Source organism: Empidonax traillii, unplaced genomic scaffold (genome assembly GCF_003031625.1).
Source record: "Empidonax traillii isolate 1590-97213 ecotype Southwest subspecies unplaced genomic scaffold, ASM303162v1 scaffold68:size1967880, whole genome shotgun sequence".
NCBI classification, from domain to species: domain Eukaryota; kingdom Metazoa; phylum Chordata; class Aves; order Passeriformes; family Tyrannidae; genus Empidonax; species Empidonax traillii.
This window is the reverse complement of record NW_020955261.1, coordinates 366-26,415: the sequence shown is the minus strand read 5'-3', so window position 1 is coordinate 26,415 and position 26,050 is coordinate 366. Positions and strand designations below refer to the sequence as shown.

At 39.7% G+C, this 26,050-nt stretch overlaps 1 protein-coding gene across 1 annotated transcript in view; it reads right to left on the bottom strand.

The window, feature by feature from the left end:
* Positions 1 to 22,899, bottom strand: part of HS6ST3 (heparan sulfate 6-O-sulfotransferase 3) — a 291,229-nt gene extending 268,330 nt beyond the window's left edge. Inside the window, exon 1 of the mRNA XM_027880318.1 lies at positions 22,123 to 22,899. Coding sequence (XP_027736119.1) covers positions 22,123 to 22,655 — 533 coding nt within the window. The 5' untranslated portion in view covers positions 22,656 to 22,899. The remainder of the gene's footprint in view (positions 1 to 22,122) is intronic.
* Between the last annotated feature and the right edge of the window lie 3,151 nt (positions 22,900 to 26,050).

Here is a 26,050-nt window from a genome sequence, read left to right as displayed (position 1 = left end):
TTTAAGACCACTTCAAAAGTGAACTCGGACTGTGTGTTAACTGGGCACCCAAAGTCACTTTTACTCAATCTAATGATTCTTAGAAGGCATTCGAGGTTAAATAAGATACAGTAGTTTAAATGCAGACAACCAGCTCTATTTCAAGCATCCTAAGGTAACACTCCGCTCTGCCTCGATCTCCAGGTTTTGCTCTGACATAAAGCAGGCCTAGAAAAATCTGCATCTTCATCTCACCTACCAGCCAGTTGCAAGTGTCTAGTGTATCCTAAGGGAACTAGAACTACCAGCTAGTGAACTAGGTGGAATACCTTAAAGAAACTTAAAAAGCCCATCAGCAACATTTATACAGCTGATTCCTGCCTTCAGCTCTGAAAGTCAGTCACTGTTTGAAGTTAGGCGCCCACAATTTCTAGTTACTTCAAAAAAATGTTACTTAAAAAAAACTAGTAATTCCAGAATTATACTCCCCTAATCTTCAAGCTATTACAACCTTGGTTTTGATTTCGTACAGCAGGGTTTTCTTCCTTGCTTGATGCTTAGATCATTTAGTTACTTTCTTTTGTGAAGTGATTGACTCTTCTGTTAAGTGTTTTCCCCTGAAGTATATTCTGCTGTCCTCTCTCAATCCCTCAATTGCCCTTACACTTATAAAAAGTCATGTGTAACAGACTACTATCAGTCTGCAAGTGTAAGAGATTAATTCCACATACAAACAAAATACAAAACACCTTTTAAACCTACAAATTCAAACCATAATTGCTGCTTGCAGTCATCAAGCACATATAATATATATTATAAAACTGACTGTCATAGTAATGCCAAACAATGATATATAAGTAATAAAAAAGGTCAAACATAACATGAACCATGCAAATCAGTACTGATCTTTAAGGGCCGTAACTATTCACTCTCACTTCCAATCTTCAACAAAATAATCTTCCTGACCTCAGTGCAAATCTGAAGATGTCTGCTCATTTCTATAAACACTTGTACTGAAAATTATTAGCTCTTAAAGCCATAATACTGTTCTTTGTGGTCAAAAGAGTAAACTGACATGAACATCAGTTCACCCTCCATTATAAAACAAAAAACAAACAACAACAACAAAACCAACAAACAACTGTTCAGTATTTTGTTCTTTATAATCTTTAGAGTTACAGAAAAGCTCGTATCTCAACCCTGACATATTTCCTGCGCTATTCCATAAATACTGTCCAGCCACGGAGAATAGAAAAAAGTGATCCGAGAGCTAGTTTACAAAATAAATCAAACATATTTAATACAATTTTCTACAACAGGAAAATAATTACTGCTATTATAAATCAACTAGACCTGTGAGCAGTAGCTCACAAATGTCCCCATGAATAATCAGTGATTCACACAGAAAAATTTTGTAAAACATTTCATGTTTATCCAATATGCATTTTAGCTATGTCATTCTAGCAGAACACTGTTCCATGTTTTACAGTTGTAGATTTAAAAATTTTAAACCTAGACTATTATATTAAATATTGAAAGAAACGATTTGAAATCAGTAGCACTCAAAAAAGATACCATTGTGCACACCTTCCAATGCAAATGAATAAAGCTCCCTGACTGTTCACCACGTTTATCACTTATGGAAATCTCCATGATAGAGAGAGGGCAGTAGATTCTGGCGCCAATATTAACAAAACTTCATTCTAGGTAGATTTTGAAGCACTCATAATTTCAGATAAGAAAAATTCCAATAGATTTTAAACAGTGGCAATAGGTCTCTCATATGGCATACTCTTATTCAATAAACACTGTCTTGCTGTTAGTATCACCTGTAAGTCAGAGAAAGTCTGAACCATGAGCCATTTTACTGAAATACTGAAAATCAACACTGCCAGTTGCCACCTAACCCCTCAGCAATACAGCTTAAAACACAGATTTGTGCAAATCTGTGATTTCAACACCCCCTGAAAACTGTAAATGTCATATTAGCTGGTTATTTTAGATTGTACTGCTGAGAGGATAAAGTTCTGGAAGACTTATCAAACAATCTGAAGCCTATGATTCTGTGATATCTCTGAAGTAATTAGCCGAGGTTTTTAAGAAGAGAGGGACAAACAGACTTTGTCTTGAAAGAAGTAAGTTATTTTGATTAATTGGCAATTTATTTCTGAATCACTATATGAAGATTTCTACTAGAAATGTAAAGTATACCTCACATTGTATCAAGGAAACTAAGAAACTAAGGAACTTCTACATTTCTTTGTTTGAGAAGAGGTTTGCTTTCACTGGTATCACTTGTGGAGATCTGAGAGTGGTCCCTGAATCTTCACAGCATAAACATAGTCTAAGCTTAGTTAGCATGATTTGTTGCAGATGAAGCATTTGAGTCAAGCAGTCTGAAACAGTGAGATCAGCGGAAACAAGCAATAAAACAGTTCAGATTGCTCAGTGACCTGACCACCCCATTTATTGCCATTTCTCAACAGCAACACAAGAATATGGGAAGCTGTAGATAAGCATTCATTCCATCTTCTGAAACAAGGATGATGCTGACATTATGACTTTAAATCTTACTCAACAGTGGAAATTTGTATTCTCTGCTACTTGTAAGAAGTATTAAATTAAACAAATCAATAAAACCACTCTCTTTTGAGGAAACCATTTCCCTTTCATCCAATAGCCAGAAGATGCATGAGTAGGATACTTTATTTGAAAGGACTGCACAACATATGTGTCTGAATTGCAAAGGCATGCACAAGGGACACTTATGCAATTGTAAGTAAAACATTCTGTGTGTGCTGGAGGAATAGTATGCCTACAGGCTTGGTATTAACAAAACGACACATTTCCCAAATTAGAACAGATGAGCTTCAAAGTTTCATTCACCCATATCTATAAACATAAATGACCCTTAATTCCATATCAATCAGAATTAATGTTTTTCTTGACTTGTCAGCATTGAAAATCCATTCTCTCCAAAGCAAGTATCTACACTACTATAATTATGTTAAAATACCTAGGCAACTGCAGTCCTCCTTCCACCAAGATGATGCCTAGGTGTGTCTTTAAAACTGAACAACAAATAACCTAGAGAAAGGCTAAACTGCAAGAATATAATAATGCTCAAGTTTAAATAAAATAAAGCCTCAAGTCCCACAATAAAGTGTGCATGTAATTTTTGTCTAGTGGGCTATGATGTAATTTACACCCACTAAATGTATCAGTTAATTGTACATTTGATCAGTTCCTCAAGAAATTTAGGAGAAGAGCAGTTGTTGCAATTAGGGGAAGCATTAGACATTCACACCATCAGCTGCATGTAAAAAATTTGCTTCTATTAATGTAAAATAAAAAGATTTTATAGTGTCATTATGTCATTGTTATTTACATCCAAAACAGTCACTAATGACAGTAGTACATATCTTGCAGTGGAAAAAGGAAATAAAACAAAGTGAATTCCTAGGAAACAGAAAGAAGCCCTATACTATCACTGCAGTTGTGGAGCTGCTTACCTATCTGCCCCTCCTTGGCTGTTCCCTTGCAGGCACTTCAGCTGGAGACACACTCAGCACCAAACAATACTATTAACAGCTGTGTCTGGAGAGCAGGAGTAGAGAAGCACCTTGGTCTTTTATCCCCACTCCCTTTTTTGTACTGAGTAGCCAGTCACCTTCCCATATGAAAATAATAGTCCACTCTTATTTTAACATGGCCAAAATCAGTCTTGACCTACATTCAACAACAACAACAAAAAAATGTATAAGGCATCATTAGCTTAAATTTTTTTTCTACACACTTCGAAAATATTAAGGACTTTTTTTTTTTGTAACAAGTTCTTCTCCACAATAGACTTCTTACCTCTTCTAAAAAAAAAGACCACCTGACTGCTCTGATCAAAGCTACAAAGAAGAAAAAAAAGAGTGACTTAGCAGCTGTAAAGAATGTGAAGTCAGTGAGGGAATACTAAGAGTAAACGAACACTATTTTCCAGTGAATAGCTAGTATTAATGGTTTAGTAAAAGCACCTGAGGGCAAGCACACAAGAAAATAGAAGCGTGGCAAACCCACATTTGATATTATGCTAAAAAGACACAAATTCATGTTCATGCTTTTCATAATTGGATAGCTTCATTACTTCATGAGGTTACACTTTACAGTACACAACAAAACTCCCTGTAATTCATAAAATGTCATGTGACAAAGACTAAACCAGCAGTTTTTGGACGTGGTGATGGAGAAGAGAGGAGACTTCTTCCCTAAACACTGAGCACTCAGCCATTAAAAATACAGAAAAGAAGCACACATGTGACAGACAGGGACAGATGGCAAGTAGGGCAGCTACAGGGCAGCTAAGACTGACAGTGCTCCTGACAGCTTCAGAAAGCAGAACCACAGTCAAGCCTTAAAAGGAGACTGAACAAAGAGATCTTCTCAGGAACTCTGAGGAAAAATCTCCAGATAGAGAACGTAGATTGTCTCAAGCTGGGCAACCACTGAGGGGTAAGAATGAACAGAGTTTGAAAGAAGCAGTAAGGAAAAGCCAACAAACTTGAATGACGTGTGAAGCAAGCAGTAATTTGTTTTCCAGCCCTGTAACTAACTCTCCCTCACCCTGAGATTTTCCTGGGTTTATCCTGGTCAGATTTGTTGTGTTTTAATACTGTCCTCAGTTTCAGGGATTGAAAAGTTTGGTCTTTATGCTCAATATAAAAATGAAGATGTGGATGCATATAGGAAGTAATTCCACCTAAATGCAAAGTTTGATTCAGGGTCCCACAAGATTGGACCACATTTCTGAGGAAAAAAAAAATCCATCATTTTTTAAAAAGCCTTACAGTCAAAGATTTACAATTACACATTCAAGATCCAGTGTGGTTTATCTTAAAAATGCCAAATGAAGGTAAAGGATTTCTTTGCTTTATACATATTTAAGAACTCACAGGTAGTATTTCTAAGCATCGCTACCATATATACCTGTGCTAACAGCTCTGCCACTAAATAAAAAGCTGTCAGAATTTGCAGATTCAGAACTTCAGCTGAAAGGGATTTACCAGCACCAGCTGTATCTAAGCACATCTTTTTATGTGCAAGTACTTTTCATACCGACATCTCATCAAGCCAAAAGTGCTTTTGCATTACAGAAAGGATTAAAAGGTGCATATACATGCAGCTCACAGAAATTTCCCACAAAGTTTACTGTATTCCATGATGATTATTTTGATTCAATGGATTTATAACCCATCTATTGCAGTGCAAGTGTCTCAGTAAGTCTGAGTTTGAGTGCTATTTGGGCAATCATGGCCAAGAAACTTGAAACTGATGTGACAAACCAAGTACCTGAGAGGGCATGAAAAAATTAGGGCATGCAGAAACCTCCTGTCTCCTTGCCTCAAGAGTCTGCATTTTATTCTGAAAAGTTACAAGGATTTCACTTCTGTTATTTATAAACCATTTCTCTATCAATTATTCTCAAAATGAGCACTGTTCTACAAGGGCTCTTAAAATACAAGTTTTGGATAGGTGACCGCTAAGAGTTCAAGGATTTGAGTTATTTCTGAAGACAGGAAAAATGTATTAGGCTCCCTTATTCTGAGTTTTAAAAGCTGGAAAGAGCAACAGGCTACCTCTCTGTTCTGTGGATGGCAGTTCAATTTGTATTGAATTGCTGGTTAAAAAAAAAAATATCTATTTATCTATAAAAAGTTGGAGCCACTTTTCAAAACTCCTCTTAAAACCTCCAGCAGTCTCCATTCCACTGAGCTACACACACCCTTCTGTTTCCCCTCCCCACTCAGTTTTCAGTTCTGAAAGGCCCCAGTCTCTCAGAAACACCCACAGCCCTGTCTCCATCTGCTCTGATTCCGCCACTGCAATCCTCATCAGGTTGCAACACAACCATGTCCTTTTTTTTCCTCCACCCAATCCTTCCTCACCCACTCTTAAAACAAGGGTCCTCTAGATATTCTTGTTTTAAGCAAAACCAGGAGTTTGTCAACTTTAAGAACTTTCTCTGCCTGTCTACTTTTCTGCCACACAGAACACCTAGAGCACACTTGCTATGAACTAGTGAGTAACAAGTCACTCTATCACATGGTTAGGGATGTCCTGTCAGCTCATCCTATTTTTGAGAGGCATTTGAAGTATCTTGCAGGGAAGGACCACACAGCTTCCTTCAGTGTAGACCCTCAATGTCAGACCCAGTTCCTGTGAGAAAATGAAATTATATTGTACAAGTTAAATTCTATATTTGTATCCCTTCCCTCACATAAGTTACAAATTGTCACAGGGTAGGGAACATGCTATTGATATAGAAAGTTGCTGCAGCCAAGAAGTAAGCTTCCTCAATCATGGTGCCTAGAAAACCTTTTATTTTCATCCCAAATAAGGAAGAAAAAAATAAAGTCTACATTAAAAAAATTATTAATTCATCCATTTAACTACTAATACATCTTTCTCAACCACTCCATAAACTCCATCTCAAGTATGTTCATGAAATGACCTTGAGATATACTGACCACTCCCATGTCAAAATCAGAATTCCTGACTTGAAGTTTTCCATATTTCTACATATGCCATTATCCTTAACTCTTTTTATCCCCAACTTCTCCTAACTCAGGTATTCCTGACTATCAACATTTCCAACTAAATTGTCACCTTATTCCACATCTAACCCACTACTCCAAAGCACAAGGAATACATAAACAATCAGTAATCAAAACCATCTCCTTTCTATGAATGTGTGTGGTTTTTTGAAAGGAACCACTGTGTGAACTGTTGATGTGTCATCCTATGGTTCAATTTTTTAAGAGTGAATTTCACTTGGTTTTTGGTCTATCAAGTCTAACATCCTGGTTTCAGCATATAATACGAGCACTGTTAAAAGCCTCATCACCAGCCATACAAGGAAAAAAAAAAAAAAAAACAAAAAAACCACACACAACTAACAATAACAAGATAAGAAAAAGTCACAGGAGCAGGGCTAACAACATAGTTCAGAGAGAAAACAACCACTTTTTACAACCAGCCTAAGGACCACACTGCAAAGCACCACTGAGACCCTTGGCTTACCACCATTGCTGCACGAGCAGTAGATAAAGCTAGTTAGTTTACAGCATGAACTTGTGAACTTCAGTCACATCTTTGCAACACAATCACATGAGCATCAACAGGAATGGAGAGCATTGTGCTGTTGGAAAAGCGCATAGGTCATTAATCTGTTCTGAATAAAACAGAAGAAAAAGGTTAAGCCCGATTTAATAGTTTTTCAATAACAAGATAATGCTGCTGAACTTCACGTTCAAGAGATTCTTCCCACAGCAGCATTTCAGATCTAGTAGACTGAGACTTAAATGATGCAAAAAAAAGGGCGTAAGATCTAAAAATAAATCTTTAGTTTTTCATTTGGAAAACTTTTCAAAATTTCCAAAAATTATGACCAGTAAAAGTTCTGAGATTGGAAAAAATTTGAAAAATTTCCAAAAATTATGACCAGTAAAAGTTCTGAGATTGGAAAAAAACACACAAAGATAAATATGGTTGTTGGGTTTATCTGAAACAGACTATGATTACTTAACTTCCTTCGCAGACATGCTTTTTGACTACTCCCCAGATCCTAAACATAATTCAGGCATGACTTCCTATTGCAAAAGCCACATGCACATCCAATGTGCTGTAGTAGGCAACTATCCACTAATTCTATTTCCTCTATCACCTGGGGAGTCTTTCTGCTGTACCTTCTGCAACCGGACTTGTCTATCTCGCATTGGCCTTTTTAGCCATCAGCGCGCTTGTAGCAAGCGTGGGTAGAGCCCCTCTCAAATCCTCGTTCGCGAAGCCTAGCCATGATGATGATTTCCTCTAATAGTATCTCCTAGTTTTCCCATTGCAGATGTTAAGTGTATTGTTAAGTAGTATGGGTTTTTAAAATTACTTTCAAATTGTCCAAGTTCTAAGCAGGAGGTCACATCCACATGTAGTAGTTTGGTGGTTCAATTCCTGAGCTCCTTTCAATACCATCTAGTTCTGGTAAGTGGCACCTTTAAATACCATCTCATTTATGCCATTCATCCCCCCGCTTTTTTTTTTTAAACTTGTTCCATAATTGCTTCTGTCAACACTTCAATTTGAAGAGAGATCCTTTAATATATCCTCCATAATGAAAAGTTCCAGTTCAGAACTTCTTCAAAGCTTAAAAATGAACACAGATATGAGAATTAAAACAACAGCTTCTTTTTTGATAGAGCTTTATTTCCAGGGGATACAAGGAGACATCACCTATTAGCCCTACGCACTCTCTAACAGGCTTCTTGTTCACAACACATTTCAAGAAGATTAATTTTATACCTCCCGCGAATTGGTCCTCAAACTTCTTTCTTAGCTGTACTGCATTCTTCCATTATCATGTCAGAATTTATGAACTTTTGTATTTTGCTGTTGCAGACAAAACTTGAACTTTTAAAAAATGGTGAAAACTACTTTGAGTAACCACCTCTTACCCTGCTGTTTAGCTATGCCACACCAGTTCCTTTTTGGACTTACTGTCTTCAGTGAGGGCATGCATTTTCTCCAAGACTGCCTTATGGTATTTGTAAGTAGTTCCCACGCGTCGTGCAAGGATTTTAATTTTATAAATTGTCTTCAATATGTTTTTTTATTTCATTTTCTTTAACAAAAAAAAAAAAAAAAAACAAACAAACAAACAAACAAAAAAGCAGGTGATTTTCAGAGACAGAAGTAGACAATCTTTTAAGAGATGTAAATACATTTTACAGAACAACAGTAACACTTTGAACCAGATTCTGCACACAATGGTCAGAATCACATACAAAACTGCTTCTCCCTCTTCAGGTTTGCAGACTAACTGCTCCATGAAATACTCACTAACTGTGTCTGCCAACTTAGTCCCCACATCAATCATCGCTGCAGCCACTGCCACTACCATGCAGGCACCAGGCTGACCAGGGAGTAATACAACTAGGAGGCCAGAAGAGAATAAAAGGGCCCCAAAGAGAACAAAGGGGAAAAGAACAATCACATAATAAAGTCAGCTTATGTGCATTTACACACCACATTGCTCATGCGGCTCTAGGTCTTGGCATTATATGTTTTTGCTTTTTATGAGCTGCTGTTTCTCTTAATTTCTAACCCATGATTATAGGGAAACAAAAAACCAGAATTCAGATACTAAATGCGGATTCAAGAAGTAGAAAGCAAACAAATTTTTATTAAAAATAACAAGAAAGCAAAGATAACTTCTTAAAATTAGCTCTCAAAAAATTAGAATATTAAAAGTTTGACTAGTGAAATTGAACAAGCCACTGCAGAGCCAAAACACCTGCTGAAAATTGGCTTGATAGAGCTATGTGCATTCCTATGTCTTGATGAAAACAGATGTTCTATTTGGATTTCCTTGCTTATTGCTTCTATGATGAAATCACTTTTTCTTCTGTGTACCCCAGGGGTATCTCCCTCTCTACTTGTACACAAGTTCTCCTCTTCACTACATACATTTCTACTCACATCAAACCATCACCTTTCCTTCCCAGGTTCCAGAAGCACTAGCCACCTTCCTCCTTTGCCTCTGTGGCAGGGGGACAAAGCCAGGACCTATCTACCTTCCTTCACCTGCTGGGAAGGACTCGAGTTCTCCTTGATTTAGGATGAAACTGGGGGCCCACACTGAAGAGCTGGGGTTCAGTACTACTGTCCAACAGCTAATGGTAAAACAGGAAAATTTTCTGCCAACTCTGTCAACACTAATTTCAAATAATTTCTTCTCCAAGACATTATAAAAGTAAAAGATTGAGGCATATGCTATTGAGACAACTTGCAATCATTTAATACTTTATCCTGGGAGAAACAACACAAATCCAAGGGAAGCAATTATAAAAGCCCTCTGAGCAGCAGCTTAAGGGAACAGACAGAAACACACAGTTACGCAGAAATGCATCTTTTCTGTCCCCTGTCTGTTCAGGTTGGGGGGAAAAGAGCAATTATTTTTCCTTATTGGTTTCTGTGTACCACTAGGAACAGAGAGAACAATAAAACAAAGAATTTAGGATAGATTAAACAGGTCAATTCTGCTAGCTCTTGCAAAGCCAAACAGTTAAAAGCCCCTTCGAACTTCAGCAGGGCAGACAAGCTCAAGAGCAGAATGATTCAAGCCTGCAGCTGCCAAACTGAGATGAGCACCACTCTAATCAACTCATTCTGCATGCAAAGCAAGCAGATACACCGCAAAGGCCACGTGAGTCACACGAGAAAAACATATAAAACGAAGGCAAAAAAGCTGGCAAGATATCAAGGACAGCAATGTGGGATAGTGGGCAACATCAGGCTGACAAGAAGGTAAATCAAAAGTGTAGGATGTAACCTGGATAATACAAGAAATAGGAGGCATCTTTAGAGAAAAAAATGTGATTGTGGAAAAGAAACCTTTCTTTTTTTCATGTGTACTTTTAAGCTCTTCTGTTATCCATACATGTGGCACAAATTAAAAATCCTCTAGTCATACAGTACTAAGCTTACTTCCTGAAATGATACACAACTTGCAATTTTGTTTAAAATATCAATGCAACTACAGTCACCTTCTTGCTATGAATATTTCCCAAATAATTTCATTTTTTGTTTTTGTTTGGGTTTATTTAATATTTCCATAGAAACTACGTGATAATGGACTGGAATACAAGTAGCAGAGCATGAAACAAGAACTTTAATATTCTATCATCCCCATCGCTCTCCTAATCAAAGCCACAGTTCTGTGTGGCCACGTTTATGCTTCCCAGTCAATCCTTTAGTCAGATACAGTCCATCAGTTTTACTATTGCTCTGTAGCAAGTCCCAGCAGTCATTTAGATGCCTGGTACTGACCCATATCACAATAGTATTCTTTATCTTATTGTCAGATATCTGGCAATTTAATAAAAATGAAAAGAGATATACCCTGATAAAAAATAACCTGCACAAGTCAAAGGCAGTGCTGCAAAACTCAACATGCATTTCCATGGTCGTTGGACTGTCAGCTTTGGACAAGAGATGCAGGAGACTGGAGACCAAAATAAAGACTTTGTTGTGGAAGGTACTGTGTTACAGAGGGCCTGGGCTCTTCAGGAAGAATAGTTTCAGCTACTCCTTTCATTTAGGCAGCTACATTCTGTATTTGGAGGAAAACATTTCAATAGGCATTTTCAGGCTTTAAAAGCTTGACAAAAAGGCATGACCACTTTACTACAGTTGAGCTGAAGCTTGTGACACAAGTGTAAAATGGGGACTTGAAACCTTCCCTTCACAAAACCAAAATGTTTAGTAGTAAAAATAAATACACACACAAATTGAGATCACATCTTCTGAATTTTTCCTGCTTAGCATTTTAAAGCATTTATAGTCCACTTATAAGAAATGTAAAGGCATAAGCACCAGTTCTTTGACTGTATATTTGCTCGTTTTTTTCCTGGATTCTGTCTTTGCCTACAGAAGATTTTATACAGAAGCTTTGAGACTTGCACAATAGAATCTTAGATATACTGAAAATTCAATCCAGTAACTCAACTCTGAAATACGAAAAAGAATGGCAAAGCAGTTACATTCTTTCATTACAAACTCTGGGAAGTTATCTCATGTTAGCACATGACAAAGTTTTACCCTATAATTTAACTGTGAACAGTTTAATAACATTAGCACTGTAGATAAAAGTTAAAGAGTTCTGGAGAGCACTGTCTGCAATATGAATTTGGAAACTATAAAAATGCTAGCTTTATGGATAAAAATAATTTGAATTGAAGCAGTTGACTCAACACACCCTGAAATAAAAAAATTAAAAGACAAATATGTGACTGCCTCTTACTTACAGAATTGCTATTTGAGTTCTGTTTTACCTACCAAACTCAGTTTAATAAGAAAAAGTAGACTCTTCCAGGCACCAAAAAAGCATACCATCCCAGTTTTATAAGACATGTACAAAGGAACATATTTGTAACACATGCCTGAGGCCAACTTTACACTGGATGTCACGGATGTATCATAGCACATTAAAAAGGTTATTGCTGGTAATAAGTTGTTTCTTTTGACAAATTAACATAATGTTCACAGTGAAAGAAAATCATTGCATATAGTCTTTATTTAATAATCATAGTTTCTGATCCTACTCAAGGAATTCTTAAATTGAGGAGAGAGCAGGTAAAATATCTACAGCAGCACCTTCTGATGCTGCAGCATCTTCTCCATTGTAATCTTTCTTCCCGCTTTCCATAAATAAAAAGCAAACCACACACTTACCTTCAAGAAGGATTCAAGGAGCTACAGGCTTATGAGTTTCATCTGCTTCCCCAGAAAGGTAATTGAGAAAATTTCCCTGGAGTAGTGGATGTTGTTTGCATTGACATCAGCAAAGGCTTTGCCATACTGGTAAGACAGGGAATAGGTGTTGGCATGCTATAGAAAATCCAGCTGGTGGCTGATTACTTGTGGTGTCACTCAATAACTGGGGCAATGATGCCAATGCTGTTTAAAGGTCTGTATTAATGACCTGAATGGTGGGCCAGAATCTGGTCTCAGCAGGTTCAGGGGCAACCCCACACTGGAGAAAGAGATCAATACTCCAGAGAGCGGTGCTTATATTTTGAGCAACTTCAGGAGGCAAGAGAACTGCATTGATGGGAAACTCACGAAGATCAACCAAGGTAAATGGTTTAACTGTGAGAGTGGTGGGGCAGAGAAGCTGTGGAACACCCATCCCTGGAAGTGTTCAAGGCCAGGTTGGATGAGGCATTGAGCAACCTGGTCTAGTGAAAGGTGTCCCTGCCTACAGCAGAGGGGTTGGAACTATATGATCTTTAACGTACCTTTCAACCCAAACCATTGTACGATTCTATGATTCTAAGTAAAAGAAAAAATTTGCACCTGAGGTAAAGTAAGAACACAGAAGACACATTGGGCATGGAGTGGCTAGGACACAGTTCTGCAGAAATAGATCTGGGGTTCCTGGTGGACACTATATTGAATAACTGACAACAATAACCCTTTGGAAGTGTAGCAGGCTAACCAAGTACTCAGGCTATGTTGGCAGGAGCTGCTAAGCGGGTTGGGGGAAGTGATTTCCCCACACTCCTCAGTTCAGCACTGGTGAGCAGCATCTGGATAGACCTTCAAATAGTCTCTATAGAGAAGCCATAACCAGACTCTTTTTAGATGCACACAACAATAAGACAGGAAAAAATTAACACAATTTGGAAAATGGAACATTTCTGCTAGTTGAGAAGAAAAGCTCTTTCCCTATGCGAGTGACAAAACACTAGAGAGGTTGCTCAGATACACCATAGCATCTCCACCCCAGAGTTATTCAAAGTGTCTGGGCAAAGCCCAGAGCAACCTGCTCCAGTTGGACTGACTTTTAAGCAAGGCTATGAGCTAAATGACTGCCAGAGGTCCCTTCTTACAGGATTCTATAATAAATCCAAATTACTAGTAGTAGAAAATAAGAAAATATTTCATAAAGTTACTCTTCCCATCTGAACCTTGTTAAGTCAGCAACAGAAATTATAGAGTTTCAGCCTGACAGAGGCTTTTCTGGCACGAAAACAAAGGTTTTACAGTTATAAAAGTTATTCATCACTCATATCGGAAACTTCTTGGAAAATAATGGTCCTACTTCCATCACTAAAAATTAAGGTCTAGTTAAAGGATGAAAACAATACCTGAGAACTCCGCTATTAGAGATTTATAGTGTTGGAGCTGAAGATGCTTAATTTAACATTTGGTTCTCTTATTGAAACACTTATCTGACTTGAGAAACCTAGAGAAAGAAAATACCTGTGGAAGGCAGGAGCTCAAACTAGCTAGTACTTAGATTACTCATTATATCTGTATTTTTCTCTTCTAGTAAGTATGAAAGAACATATGGAGAGCTTTAAACCCTAAACCTGTTTTATTTGGGGAAAAAAATGAACTTGCAAATTGCATCATTTTGATTCTTCCTTGACATTGCAAGACTGTAGCATTGTTTCTGCTCCCTGCTTTCTTCTGCCCTCTGCCAGACTTCACTCTCACTTGAGGTTCACAGCTTATTCCTACTCTGCTTCTCCTCTTTCTTGGGGGAAAGCAAACACCATCAATTGCTATTCCACCTACCCCCACATTCTCAGCCATAGCCTGTGTGTAAAGACACGTGGAATTAAAGTTAAAAATTGGAAGTAGACACTTCCAAGTGTGAAAATACACAAACACCAAGATACAAACATACTTGCTACTTAAACAAAATCCAGCTCACAGAACAAGTTATAAATGCTACTACTTGGTTAAGTTAAAAAATTAGGCTTTTCCCTAAAAGACTACCTCTAAAATTTCATTTAATATACATTTAAAAGGGCAAGTCTTACAAATGGAAATCTGGAAGTCAGCAAGTTCTTTACATTGATATTTTTAGAATTTCAACGAAAATTTAAAAAAAATATTTTTTATTAGTGCTTTGTGAAGCGCGCCTCCTTTTTTCACTTATCTCCCTTTCAAGTTAACTTGCTTGCAGAAAGGTAACTGGTCTGAAAGATGTTCAGCTCCTCCACATACATCCTGAAGGGGCCATTTCCTTCTAATACTAAACAGCACCAGGAACCATGAGGCCAGACTTTCATCAAATCAAGTTAATGCACAGAACTGGTAAGTATACTCTCAAGTCAATTATGAATATGGTTTGTTCCATCCTTTGGAAACTGAAGTTTCATCTGTTCATTGTTTTCCCCATCCCAGTATTATTCTTCATATGACATTCAAAGTTCCCCCACTACTATGCCAGTATGTTTGGCATCTCTATCAGTTTGTAGACACTCAGCCACAGTTCAACCTGCATGATTCTGTCACTTTCACAACTGACAGAACTATACTAACACAACACTTCTGTCTGAAATCCCCTTTATATCAACCCTTTTCTAACAGATTACTAATTTTTAAAGAAAAAAAAATGGGGGTTAAGACATTAAGTTTAAACCATTAACTAAAAGACAATCCCCCTCTCCCTCCTTTTTCTTAGATGACTTTACGCTGTGGGCCAAACTCCAGATCTTTGCAGAAGCGTATATGAGGCCACTTAACAGTAAACTTCACAACTGAACTGAAGACCTTAGAGACTGAAAATAATTAGCCCTATCCTTACAAGAATACATTTTATACTTTCTTGGTCAATACATATTGAGATCTTGAGCACTGATCATGTAACAGACCACAAGTACTTCAAGAGTGGATCATTTTGCCCCTCTAGAATTTTCCCTGAAAGAAGATTCACACCATCTTGAATAAAATCCCAAAATAGTTCTGTTGATAATTTCCCCCCCCATTATAGTAGTTGTTTCAAGGCTGAATCATTGTATTTCAATGACAGTCCAAATCAGACTCTTAATTCATACAATCAGCCTCCTACACAGTGTTTGAAAAACTTTATTCATCAGTAACAGAACTTCGAAGGGACTTCAAGTTACCTTTCTGAGGCAACTGGGAACATTAAGACATCCAATGTAGCATTAGAAGTTTGGGTTATAAATACTTGCAGAGAATAGGGAGCAAATTGAATGCAATACCACATACATTAAAGAATACAGGCTTTCCCTTGCTTTCATTAGGTCTGATTCCGCACAGACAGCAGCAGAGTCCTTACATTATATATAAGCTCAATCCACTGCCTTGGCTGCACCAAACTCTGCAAAGAAATGCTTTACTCTTGCTGACTTGGAAAGTAACACATGAAAACTGTCAACACACCTGAAGGGAGAAATCATTCATTTCAACCACATCTCTGCACTTTCCATTCAGCTTCTCTGTGATCACTAGAGCTGAGCTGGCAGAGATTTATTCCTTCTCCACAGAGTTCTAAAAAAAATAACCCATGAGTAAGCTCACAATTTTATCCCTATTTTTGCCATTGGCGGGGTCTACAGATTTCATCTCTATCAGTGTAATGGCATTACATAGCATGTTTTCCCACTCACACTGTAACTTTTCCCATTCCACCTCAAATCAATATATACCCTAATGCTGTGTAAGAATTTAAGCAATATCCTACTCAAGAGGATTGGAAATTATTCTAAATTAGGCAGCTAGTTAATATAAATTAAAAAACATCTTAGTAACACGAGAAAGTTATGACAGCTGATATGTCTTACAGCACTATACAGTCTTAGGGGATACTCCTGACACTTCCACTCTTTTTTCTCCCACAGGATTTCTCTGTCTGGCTCCTGCACAAAGAAGAGAACAGCTCCTTCATTTTACAGAAAATCTTATTAGACAGTCTATTTTCCAGAATGAAATACCAGAAGCAGCCAAAATTTCTTGGGCAAATCACTAAATTCTCTTCCAGATAACTAGAAGAACTGCTGCTCAGGTAATCATTTTCATAATATGCACCTCCCTGACTCAAAACTTAGTCAGTTCCAGTTATCTGCAGATTACAATGATGGGTGAATAAGAACAATCCATCTCTGACTGAAATAATGCTAACCGCTGTTTTAACATTACTAGCAATTAACAGCAAAACATGAGTTCTAGTTATTTTTGTAGGTAACCTGCTGAGATTTACTGCAATAGCTTCAAAAGTCTGAAGACAAGACTTATCCTTGAAAAATTTTCCAGAGCTGTGACAATGCTGATGGCAAAAAGTTCTATGCACAGCAATCATTTTGTCTGCTACTCTGGCCAAGGGAAACCTCACAGGCGACACAGTACAAAAAGTAGTTAAGAAGAGTAGCAAGCTGTTGCCACAAGCTCTAGACAAGTTGTCTTTAAACGCATAGAAGAGAAGACTAGTAGACAGTGTTACTGTCTCAACTTGGATCATATCAGTCTAATTTCCCTCTAAAATACAGTAATTGACTTCAAATAGGGACATTAAAAATAAAATGCTTTTCAAAAAAAAAAGAAATTATTACTTTGGACAGGATCTCCAATTAGTAACATAAGCCAGAAAAACACAGCCTAGAAAAAAAAAAAAATCATGTGGCAGGGGCAGAACTCCCAGCAAAGCAATACTGAGAGATATATTAAACAAAAAGTTTATTACAAAGGGATTTCATTCTATTCAATATTTGCATCAACAATGTGGATGCTGAATACAAAACACATTTATTAAATACACCAATGATGAAAAGCTAGGAAGGACAGAAAAATTAAATCAATTTTGCAAATAAAGACATTGACAGAAGACAAATTAAATCCACTGGACAATGGAAATATAAGTAGTAGTCTTTAAAGAAAATGAATAATGTCTAAATCCCAAGCTGACAGTCAATGTCAGGCAATTGTGAAATGGCAAACATCAGTGAAGTGTACAGCCACAAACACAACTTCCAGAATAAGCAAAATAACCTTTTTTGGTCCACTTGGTACTGTACTCGCAGTAGAGCATCACTTTTCAAGAAAACAACTGACACAGAAGAGGAGGAAACAAAGAATGGCCTTCAATAAATATAGAGTGAACTGGATTTTCAGCCTAGTCCTAATTTTCAATTAGCACTCTTACATTTTTGTGATGATCATAGTTATCATAGCTGCAAAGATTAGAGTTCATCTTATGCTCTGTTATTGCTAGAGGTTTAAAAATACTCATTAGTCAAATAAAGGACTGCATAAGAAAAAAAAGGAATCCTACTGACAGTTTCTATTCAACTCTCTTCATTCCATGACTCATGGGTTTATGTTGATGTACACTTCCACAGAATAATGGAGCACACAGTAAGTTAAACAGACACAAGGAAATGGAGAGTATAATGGAAGCAAATTAATGAAAATCAATAGTTTTGAAGACTAAACTGCATAGACAATAAAGCTTATAGGGTTTACACAATTCAAGTGTTTTCACTGTTTCATATCAGAAAATTAGACAACACTTCCAATACAGTGTTCTTTCAAGTGTTTAAAAGATTGCCTTCCTAGTTTAATCAAACTTGTAATTCATAATAATGAATAATTATTAATTATATTGCAGGTACATCAGCAAGGGAGAAAATGTGCCTTGATCAGGACTCCTCTCAATCCCTCATACATAGATCAGAGAGGCAAAGCAAGTGCTACCTCACACATCAAGTTTTACCTGGCAACCTAACAGAAGCAGACAATCAGTTTGGACAACGTCTCTGCAATATTAGATGTGGAACTCTTCTCATCTAGTTTTAGACATCAAGTCCCAATTCACAATTTTAGTCTTTCCTTGCTATCAGTGAATGGAAGAACTGCCCCTCCAGACGACAATTCAGCAGGTCTCAGACATGTCTTAGACACTCCAAAAGACTGCCTGTATTATTCTGTTTCTCCCCACTGTCTACAGAGACAGTCTAATATCCCTCAGAACTGACACCAACTCTTCCCTGGCACCCCAGGTTAGATGTCTTAACAACATTTCTCTTCCCTTTCTTTTCTCAAGCAATGCTGGCTAAGACTCCACAGTCTCAGCTTCTCGGCACTGCTGAAGGAAAGACTAGTTCCAGAGGTTGAGCTGAACACAAGAATCACCAACTTCAGCGACTTCCAGAGAGGGGAGGGCAAAGCAAATACACAATAGACCATTTCTTAAAAATAGAGGGGGGGGGGGGAAGGATTCCATGCCAGTCTCAGTTACTTTCTGCGCTAACAGCCATTCTGTTAAATGGCAAGGGGTGGGGAAGGAATGGATTATGCTACTGATGCAAGAACTTCCATATGGACATAACTGCATCTACATAGGAAAAGTCTCACTGCTTTAATAATATTATTTACAATGTTGATCTAAAAACTACACTAATAAGAATTTAATTCAAAACTGCATCAGCTGCACACCCTTCTCAATATCATCGCTATCCACATAGCAACTTTCCTAAAAGTGAACACTACACATTAGTATGAAAAACTTATAGCCTGGCCCCGTAAACACTTGAGCAGGTATTTCAGCAGAACATCTAACATACTGAAAATTAAAACATATGCAAATATTTGAAGAAGTAAATTCTACAGTTGTTGTTTTGGTTTGGTAATTTTTTGAAGTAATGTCATTCAAAAGAACTACTTTGCTTTTAAACAAAAAACCCTTCACGAGAGCATCCAATACATTGACAACGGCCAACTCTTCATATTGAAAGGCCTAAGCTGGAGAAGTCACACCATACCATTAAGTCACACAAAAAGTCCACGCTTGCACATGGGCTTAGAGAAGTTCAAATTTTTGGACCACAGCAGCAATTTCTGCCCCACATTCCTGTTTGAGTCTCGAGACTTCAAAACTCCAACATTAGAAACAGAAAAAACTAAGACAAATTCTCTTCAAAAGCCTAATGAGATTTAAGAAGTAAAACACCTTTAAACGCACTGTCCATGAAAGACAAAGACCCAGGGTGTGCTTCACATGTCTTCTAGGACCTTTAGGACCATTATCCAGTCACTCCTTTCCCTACCAGCTAGCCCCTTCCCCCGTGAATTCTAATTATAGTTTCCTCATGAAATCTTCTGAAGATCTGTGTTAAAAGGTAGGACTTAATCTAACTTGTAATATTACCAGCCATCTAAGAAATAAATTTTCAGAATGAGCAGATATACACTATAAATTTTTTATTCCCTCTATGTAATAAAAGACCACATATACAGAGATCTGAAAGAACAGATTATACTAACACTTGCTATGTGGAGAAACAAACAAAGTTCTAAAACACACTTAACATCTTCCCTGCATCAAATACATGGCACAAGAAATCAAACACATTGGTACCAAATTCATAAAATGGTTTGTCCCACTAGCCATAAATAAAATCCATTGCAATGTATTAAACCAATTGAGCCTAATCTTCTGACACCACAGCTGGAAGGCAGCAGAGAAAAGTTGAGCTATTTAATGAAGTGTAATGTCTCAAATACATTCAGAAGCTTTAAAGGATGACTTAAAAATGATCAGTATGCTTTATGTTAGACTCATATGCTAGTAGGCATACAGTCTCCTCAATTCACCATTCAGACATTAAAAAAAAAGACTTAGATGCACGCCTCTAATAGTACAGCAAAGTAGTTTGGGCTTGATTCCAACTTCACCAGAAGCAAAGGCATTCACAGCAGAGACAATCCATACTTCAGGGCTATTTGATTCCTTTTAGAGCTCCTTGAAAAGCTGAATTCAAGCTACATCATCATAATGAGGAAACAAAGGGGAAATTGTAAAGGTGTCTGCCTAGCACAGGATATAATACAGGAATGAACAAGTATTAGAACAATGAAACAAATAATTTTACTTTACTCATATAAGTAAAGACAAATCAAGAAGTGCAATATTACAGTAACCAAATCACTAACTAAACAAACATAAAAAAACAAACTATGAAAACAGTAACCAAAAAAAGTTAAGAAAACACCATTCACCTGTAGTGGTGAAATATCACTACACATCTTTCTTAAATCAAAATAATTACTAACCATCCACTAAATAACTAGTTTTAGTTATATTTAGTTAATTAAAAACAATCATGTTTTTAATTATTAGTACTGAAACTACCACTCTGATTTTAGTGTCCACGTGTAGTCTCTGCAATTGAATTCAGGATTCAACTGTTTACCTACTAGTATTCGTCACAAGAGAGAAAAAGTGGACTTAAGTGGCAGATTATGTGTTTTCAAGCATTTTTACAAGCATTACTCTTTCTCCCCCCCCCCCCCGTTCTACATTACAAGTTTCCCGAATATTCCTTAAAGCTGTACAGCTACCAATACGTTATTTTGTCCTTGAAGGCATTCACAGCATTTCTCTTCCATTAGCACACAAACACATACACTTCATCTTCAGCTATATTAGTGTTCCATAAAATTGTATGAATTACCTTAACAGTATTCTGCAAGTACAGTCCAAGTCCACAACCATCCACAATAAATTCAAATTATCCTGACTGGAGTCTTTCCAAATATGACTAGCTTTGCAGTATGGGAGGGCCTTTGATGATCACATCAAATAATCTTCAAATTTTTCAACAACAACAATAATCAACTCTACTGTCTCAATGAATAAGCCCTGTGAAAATGTGGCCATGTATTTCATGGACTGTACATGTTTTTAAATTATAAGATACAAAACATGTGAGTAGTTCTACTGAAGATTTAAAGTTTGTGGACTTGTAAAATCAAGATGGATACTAAAATGAAAGAATATAAGGTATCTTTTTACTTTTTAAAAAGGTATTTTTCCTGTATTTTCCTACACATTTTATAAACTTGAAATTACAATTATTAAAGTGCAGAGGTTTAAGAGCAAATTCAGCTCATAACTCCTTAATACACATGTTCAAAATCTATCATACAAATAAAGACAGGATCTAATACTAGCCTGAGAAATCTGATTGAATGGTAAACAAACCAGAACCAAGTCCAAACTTAATGAATCACCCAGAGCTATCTCTTATCTAGAAGAATCACCCATCTGAAGTTATTCCACGTTTAAAACAGACAAGACCTTTCACAAGACTCAACAGAAACAATACGGAGAGAGGCAGCATGCACACAAAATTCCGTTTTCCACTGCCATTAGATCATCAAAGGGAACTAACAGTGAAATTTTCGCTAGGACTGCGTTCCCTGCACAGAGCCTGGCACACATGGTCGCCTTACTCTGAGCTTGCCCGTACAGCGAGCGGTCAGTGCACCGCGGGAAGCAGAGAACCAGCCTATCTGCCAAGAAGAAACACGGGGGAAAGAGAGTTTAAGGGCTTCTGGATACTTCAAACTCCCGTAGTTACATGATTCAGCAGCTGCAACGATCTATCAGATTCTGCAGAGGCACTCTACTTACTGCACAAGAGCGTAGCGTTTTGTTTAAAACAACTTTCTAAAGGAGAAATAGACAGGAGAATAGACAGGAGTTCTCTCGCTGATCTGTACAAAACGCAGATGCACGCGCGCTGCGTGGAATCCGCACAAACCTGTGGCGAAGCGAAAGCACGACAGGTAACACACACGGAGGGCAACAACCCAAACCCCAAACCAGAACCTCCGCCAAAATGTAAGCCTTCGTCTCCCCACCGTTTGCTTCTGAACAACGACGGCGGCGGCCAATTCTCGCCCAACTGCCGGGGAGCGGGACCCGCTGACAGCGCGCCTTCCCACGGCACTGGGAAAGGCGGGATGTGATTTCGAGCACCTGGAAATCAGACACTCACTGACCTGAGGGTGCGGTTGCCGGCGCATCCGCGGCGCTCCATGGCGGCGGGCACGCAGCTGGTGAGCTCGGTCCAGTCGGCGTGCAGCCCGCAGCTCCAGCCGGTGGAGAAGCGGGAGAAGAGCCAGGTGTCCTTGTCGCCGCCCGGGCGGTGGCAGGCGCACTTCTTCTGCCCGGCCCGGCAGTAGCAGGGCTGCTCCAGGTGGATGTTGCGCACCAGGTGCCGCCCGAAGGTGGTGCCGCCCGTCTTCTGGATGTGGAGGAAGACGATCACGTCGCGGCCCCGCATGTCGAACCGCACCCGCCGGCACAGCTCCCCCCGTGCGAACGGGAACTTGGCCGCCAGCCGCGGCAGCGCCGCCGCCTCCTCCTCCTCCTCCTGCTCCGCCGGGCCCCCCCCGCGGCGGGCGGCCGAGGCCGGCGAGCGGCGCGGGCAGGCGGCGCCGGGGCAGGCGGGCGACACGTACTGGTAGACGATGAGCAGGAAGAGCAGCGCCAGCAGCGGCGGCAGCAGCCACCTGTTGGAGCGCTCGTCCATGGCGGGGCGCGGGGAAGGCGCGACGCGGGCTCAGGCGCTGCCGGGCGCTGCGGGGGCGGCCGCCCCGCTCGGATCCCGCAGCCAAGGAGCGCCCGGCTCCCTCCCGGACGGCATGGTCCTGCCGGGCGGCCGCGGATCGCCCCGCTCAGCGCAGCGCGCCGCGCCGCATCCCGCCCGAGGCGGCCATCCCGCGCCCGCTCCCCGCGACGGGGGGCGAAGGCGCCAAGCGCGGTTCCCCGGTACGCGCTGCCAGCTGCGGCGGCGAGAGCAGCTGCTCCCGATGCCAACCCCGCTCCGCCGGCAACTCCGCAGCCCAAACACACCGCCCGGCTCCCGGCGGGGCGCGCCCCGCCCCCGCCCGCCCGCCGGCCAATCGCGGCACAGCCGGCCGCCCCAACGGCCAATGGGCGGGCGCAGCATGCCGGCCATGCCGCCAATGAGCGCGGGCGGCGCGTGCGGCGGGGGCGGTGGGAGTCGCTCCTCGCGCCCTGGCAGGTGCCGGAGGGGACCGGCCGCGCGCGGGTGGGCGGGGGAATGCGGAGCAGCCAATGGGGCGCCAGGGGCGGGGCGAAAGGTAGCCAATGGGATGGAGCGGCGGCGCCTCCAGGTGAGGGAGGCTCTGTTGAAAGTCCTTCGCGTCCCGTTGTTTTTTCCTCAGGGAAAGGGTATCTTTTATAGTTCGGGATTTCAAGCCTGCGTTTATAACCCCGAGTGGTCCGCACAGGCAGGTCGGACCACCCCGCAGGCTAACTAATTCATTGAGGATTATACCTGATCCGCCTTGCTTCTGGTTCTTGCGGTCTTCAGAGCAAGAAGTCGCAAGCGCTGAACGGACTTTGGAGAAAACTTTTAACTCCCCGAGGCACTAACACTGGCTCCCCAGCAGCTGCTCTATTAATATTTCAGAAGTCCGTTCTTCAGTCTCTTTCGCATATTTACAACAATCCACTGCCTGAAACTCTGCTGCTTTCCCTATTGAAAACTATCTGAAGCAGATATCCAAATCGTTAGCTCGCAGGTCCCACTTAGCTGAATTTTGCCAAAAAAAACCACACTGTTTTGCCTGCAATGAGTTCTCCATAATTTTAAAAGTCTGTTACAACCACTTCATAACCAAAACCAAGCCTCGTACAGCTCCTGGATTATAATATATTAATATGCAGAGCATTTTGTGTTAGAACTGATTGCACATCTCGGTTATTTAATTACAGAATGCCTTATTTACTGAGGGATTAATTAGGTATCTGACAGTGCTAAAGCAACTTTCTTGCTCAACTCTGAGGACAACTTCACCTCTGGAAGGCTAATAACAGAGGAGCAGTGCCTTCCCCTGGGATCATTTAACTTTAGAACTTATAAAAATCGACAAATGTATCTTAAGCTGAAGATTTTTATGTGGAAAGGAAGAATACTTGCACTCTTGGAGTGGAGTGTTGGCTCCCATTAAGGCTTGCCAGAAGTAATAGAAATTTCCATAAAATTGCCTAAAACTATAGTGTTGCAAGGTGTCCCCAAGAACAACAGCCTACACCATGCAGCTTCAAACAGACAAATATACCACATACACATGCACCCTTCCAGTGCCACACAGCAGTGTTACAGTATTACACCAGTAAAAGTCTGAGAGTGGCATATTTTTGGGTCTTGCTGAAACATGAAAAGAGATGATGCACTTCTGTGAAATTTTGTACAAAGAATGCCATGGATTACCTGGCATGTAATCCATGTACTGTGTAGCTGTACAAGCCACACACCACAGTACAGGGAGCCAAGTCCCTTCATCCTTTGGAAGAAGAATGCAAAGTCTGGTGTCAAACCAACCTCTTCAGTCTTCTTCCTCTAATAACAAGGGGTGTGCACTCACTGACTTTTACTAAAATATACAACAGCAATTTTGCCTTGGAAAATTACCATGTTCTTTGCCAGTATGAGCAGCAGAGCACTCATCTTTTCTTTAGAGACACCAGACTCTCTTCTCTGCTATGACCACCACCATGCTCACTTGCTTTCAGACTCCCTGTGCCTCCCATGTGTGGATTTAGTGAGGTTGCCTCCTAACCTCTCTCCTTTCCTAGGTGACAGGAACCCTGTCCCAGAGAAACTGAAATACTTATATGTGTAAGATAGAGTAGCATTTTGTTCTCAGCTCAGCCTATTCATTACCTAACAAGAAATGTGGGTAAATTCATATTTGAAATAAAACACTGCTAAAGGATTGAGGTTGAATTATCTCTCATCATGCTTTTAGTAAGATACAGAAATGCTATTATAATTTAAGATTTTCTCAGATTGATGACACTGTACCTTCATCTCCATGAAAAGAAGCTCAAAGCTAAAGTTGCAAAACAGAGAAATACTGAATTTCAGTTACATTTTAAATTCTTTTTTATATAAACTTACTCAAGACAGTTAGTGATTCATGAAGACTGGCAAAAAAATCTGATGTACCAGAGAAGTAAAAATATTTATAATGAGGATTAGATGAAAAATTTGAATTTTAAAAAGCTCTCCTTTTTCCGAAACTAGCAAAAAATACTTGCAGTGCCACATGAATCAGCATGTTCATGCAGTTTTCGAAGACAGGCTTTTACTTATGAATTTTAGAGTCCTTAATGGTGGTCTGTGGACCATGATTTGCGTAGAGCCACAACCCAGAGAACATCCAACCACCACCCAGGTCTTCCCAATGGCACACACGGTGTGCGGTTACACCCCGAGTTATACTGGCCCTAGTTTGGATAGCAGCTGGGGGTCTTGAGTGAACATGGTCTTATCATACTCATCAGAGGCAAAGTATCCCTACACAGAGAACTTAATGTCTTCATTTGATAGTAGTCTTATGTTTTCTTTACAGAGGTCTGCATTACTGTGTAGGGGCCCCGTTGTATTGGCACCAATGAAACAACGATACAGGTCATTTTAGAAACCACCAGTCATGTTTCTGACATTTTAATGGGAACACAACTGGGTTCAAAATGAGCACCTAAAAACTGCAAGCACTCTTCAATATCAACATTTCCCCTTTCAAATATCACTCATCTATAAATCTCCAATGAGACTTAATTTACAAGGAAAATCCAAAGTCGATTATAAGCTGATTTTGAGATACTCTTACAAAATGAAGGTAATTCCGGTAAATTTGCTGTGGATTTGGAGAGAGATATTTTACAAGAGCATTTAAGGACAGGACAAGGACGAGTGGCTTCAAGCTGAAAGACAGTAGGTTCAGATGGGATATGAGGAAGAAATTCTTTACTGTGATGGTTGTGAGGCATGGGAACAAGCTGCCCAGATGTGGATGCCCCATCCCTGGGAGTGTTCCAAGCCAGGTTGTATGTGGCTTTGAGCAATCTCATCTAGTGAAAGGTATCTCTGGCCATGTCCAGGGGGATTGG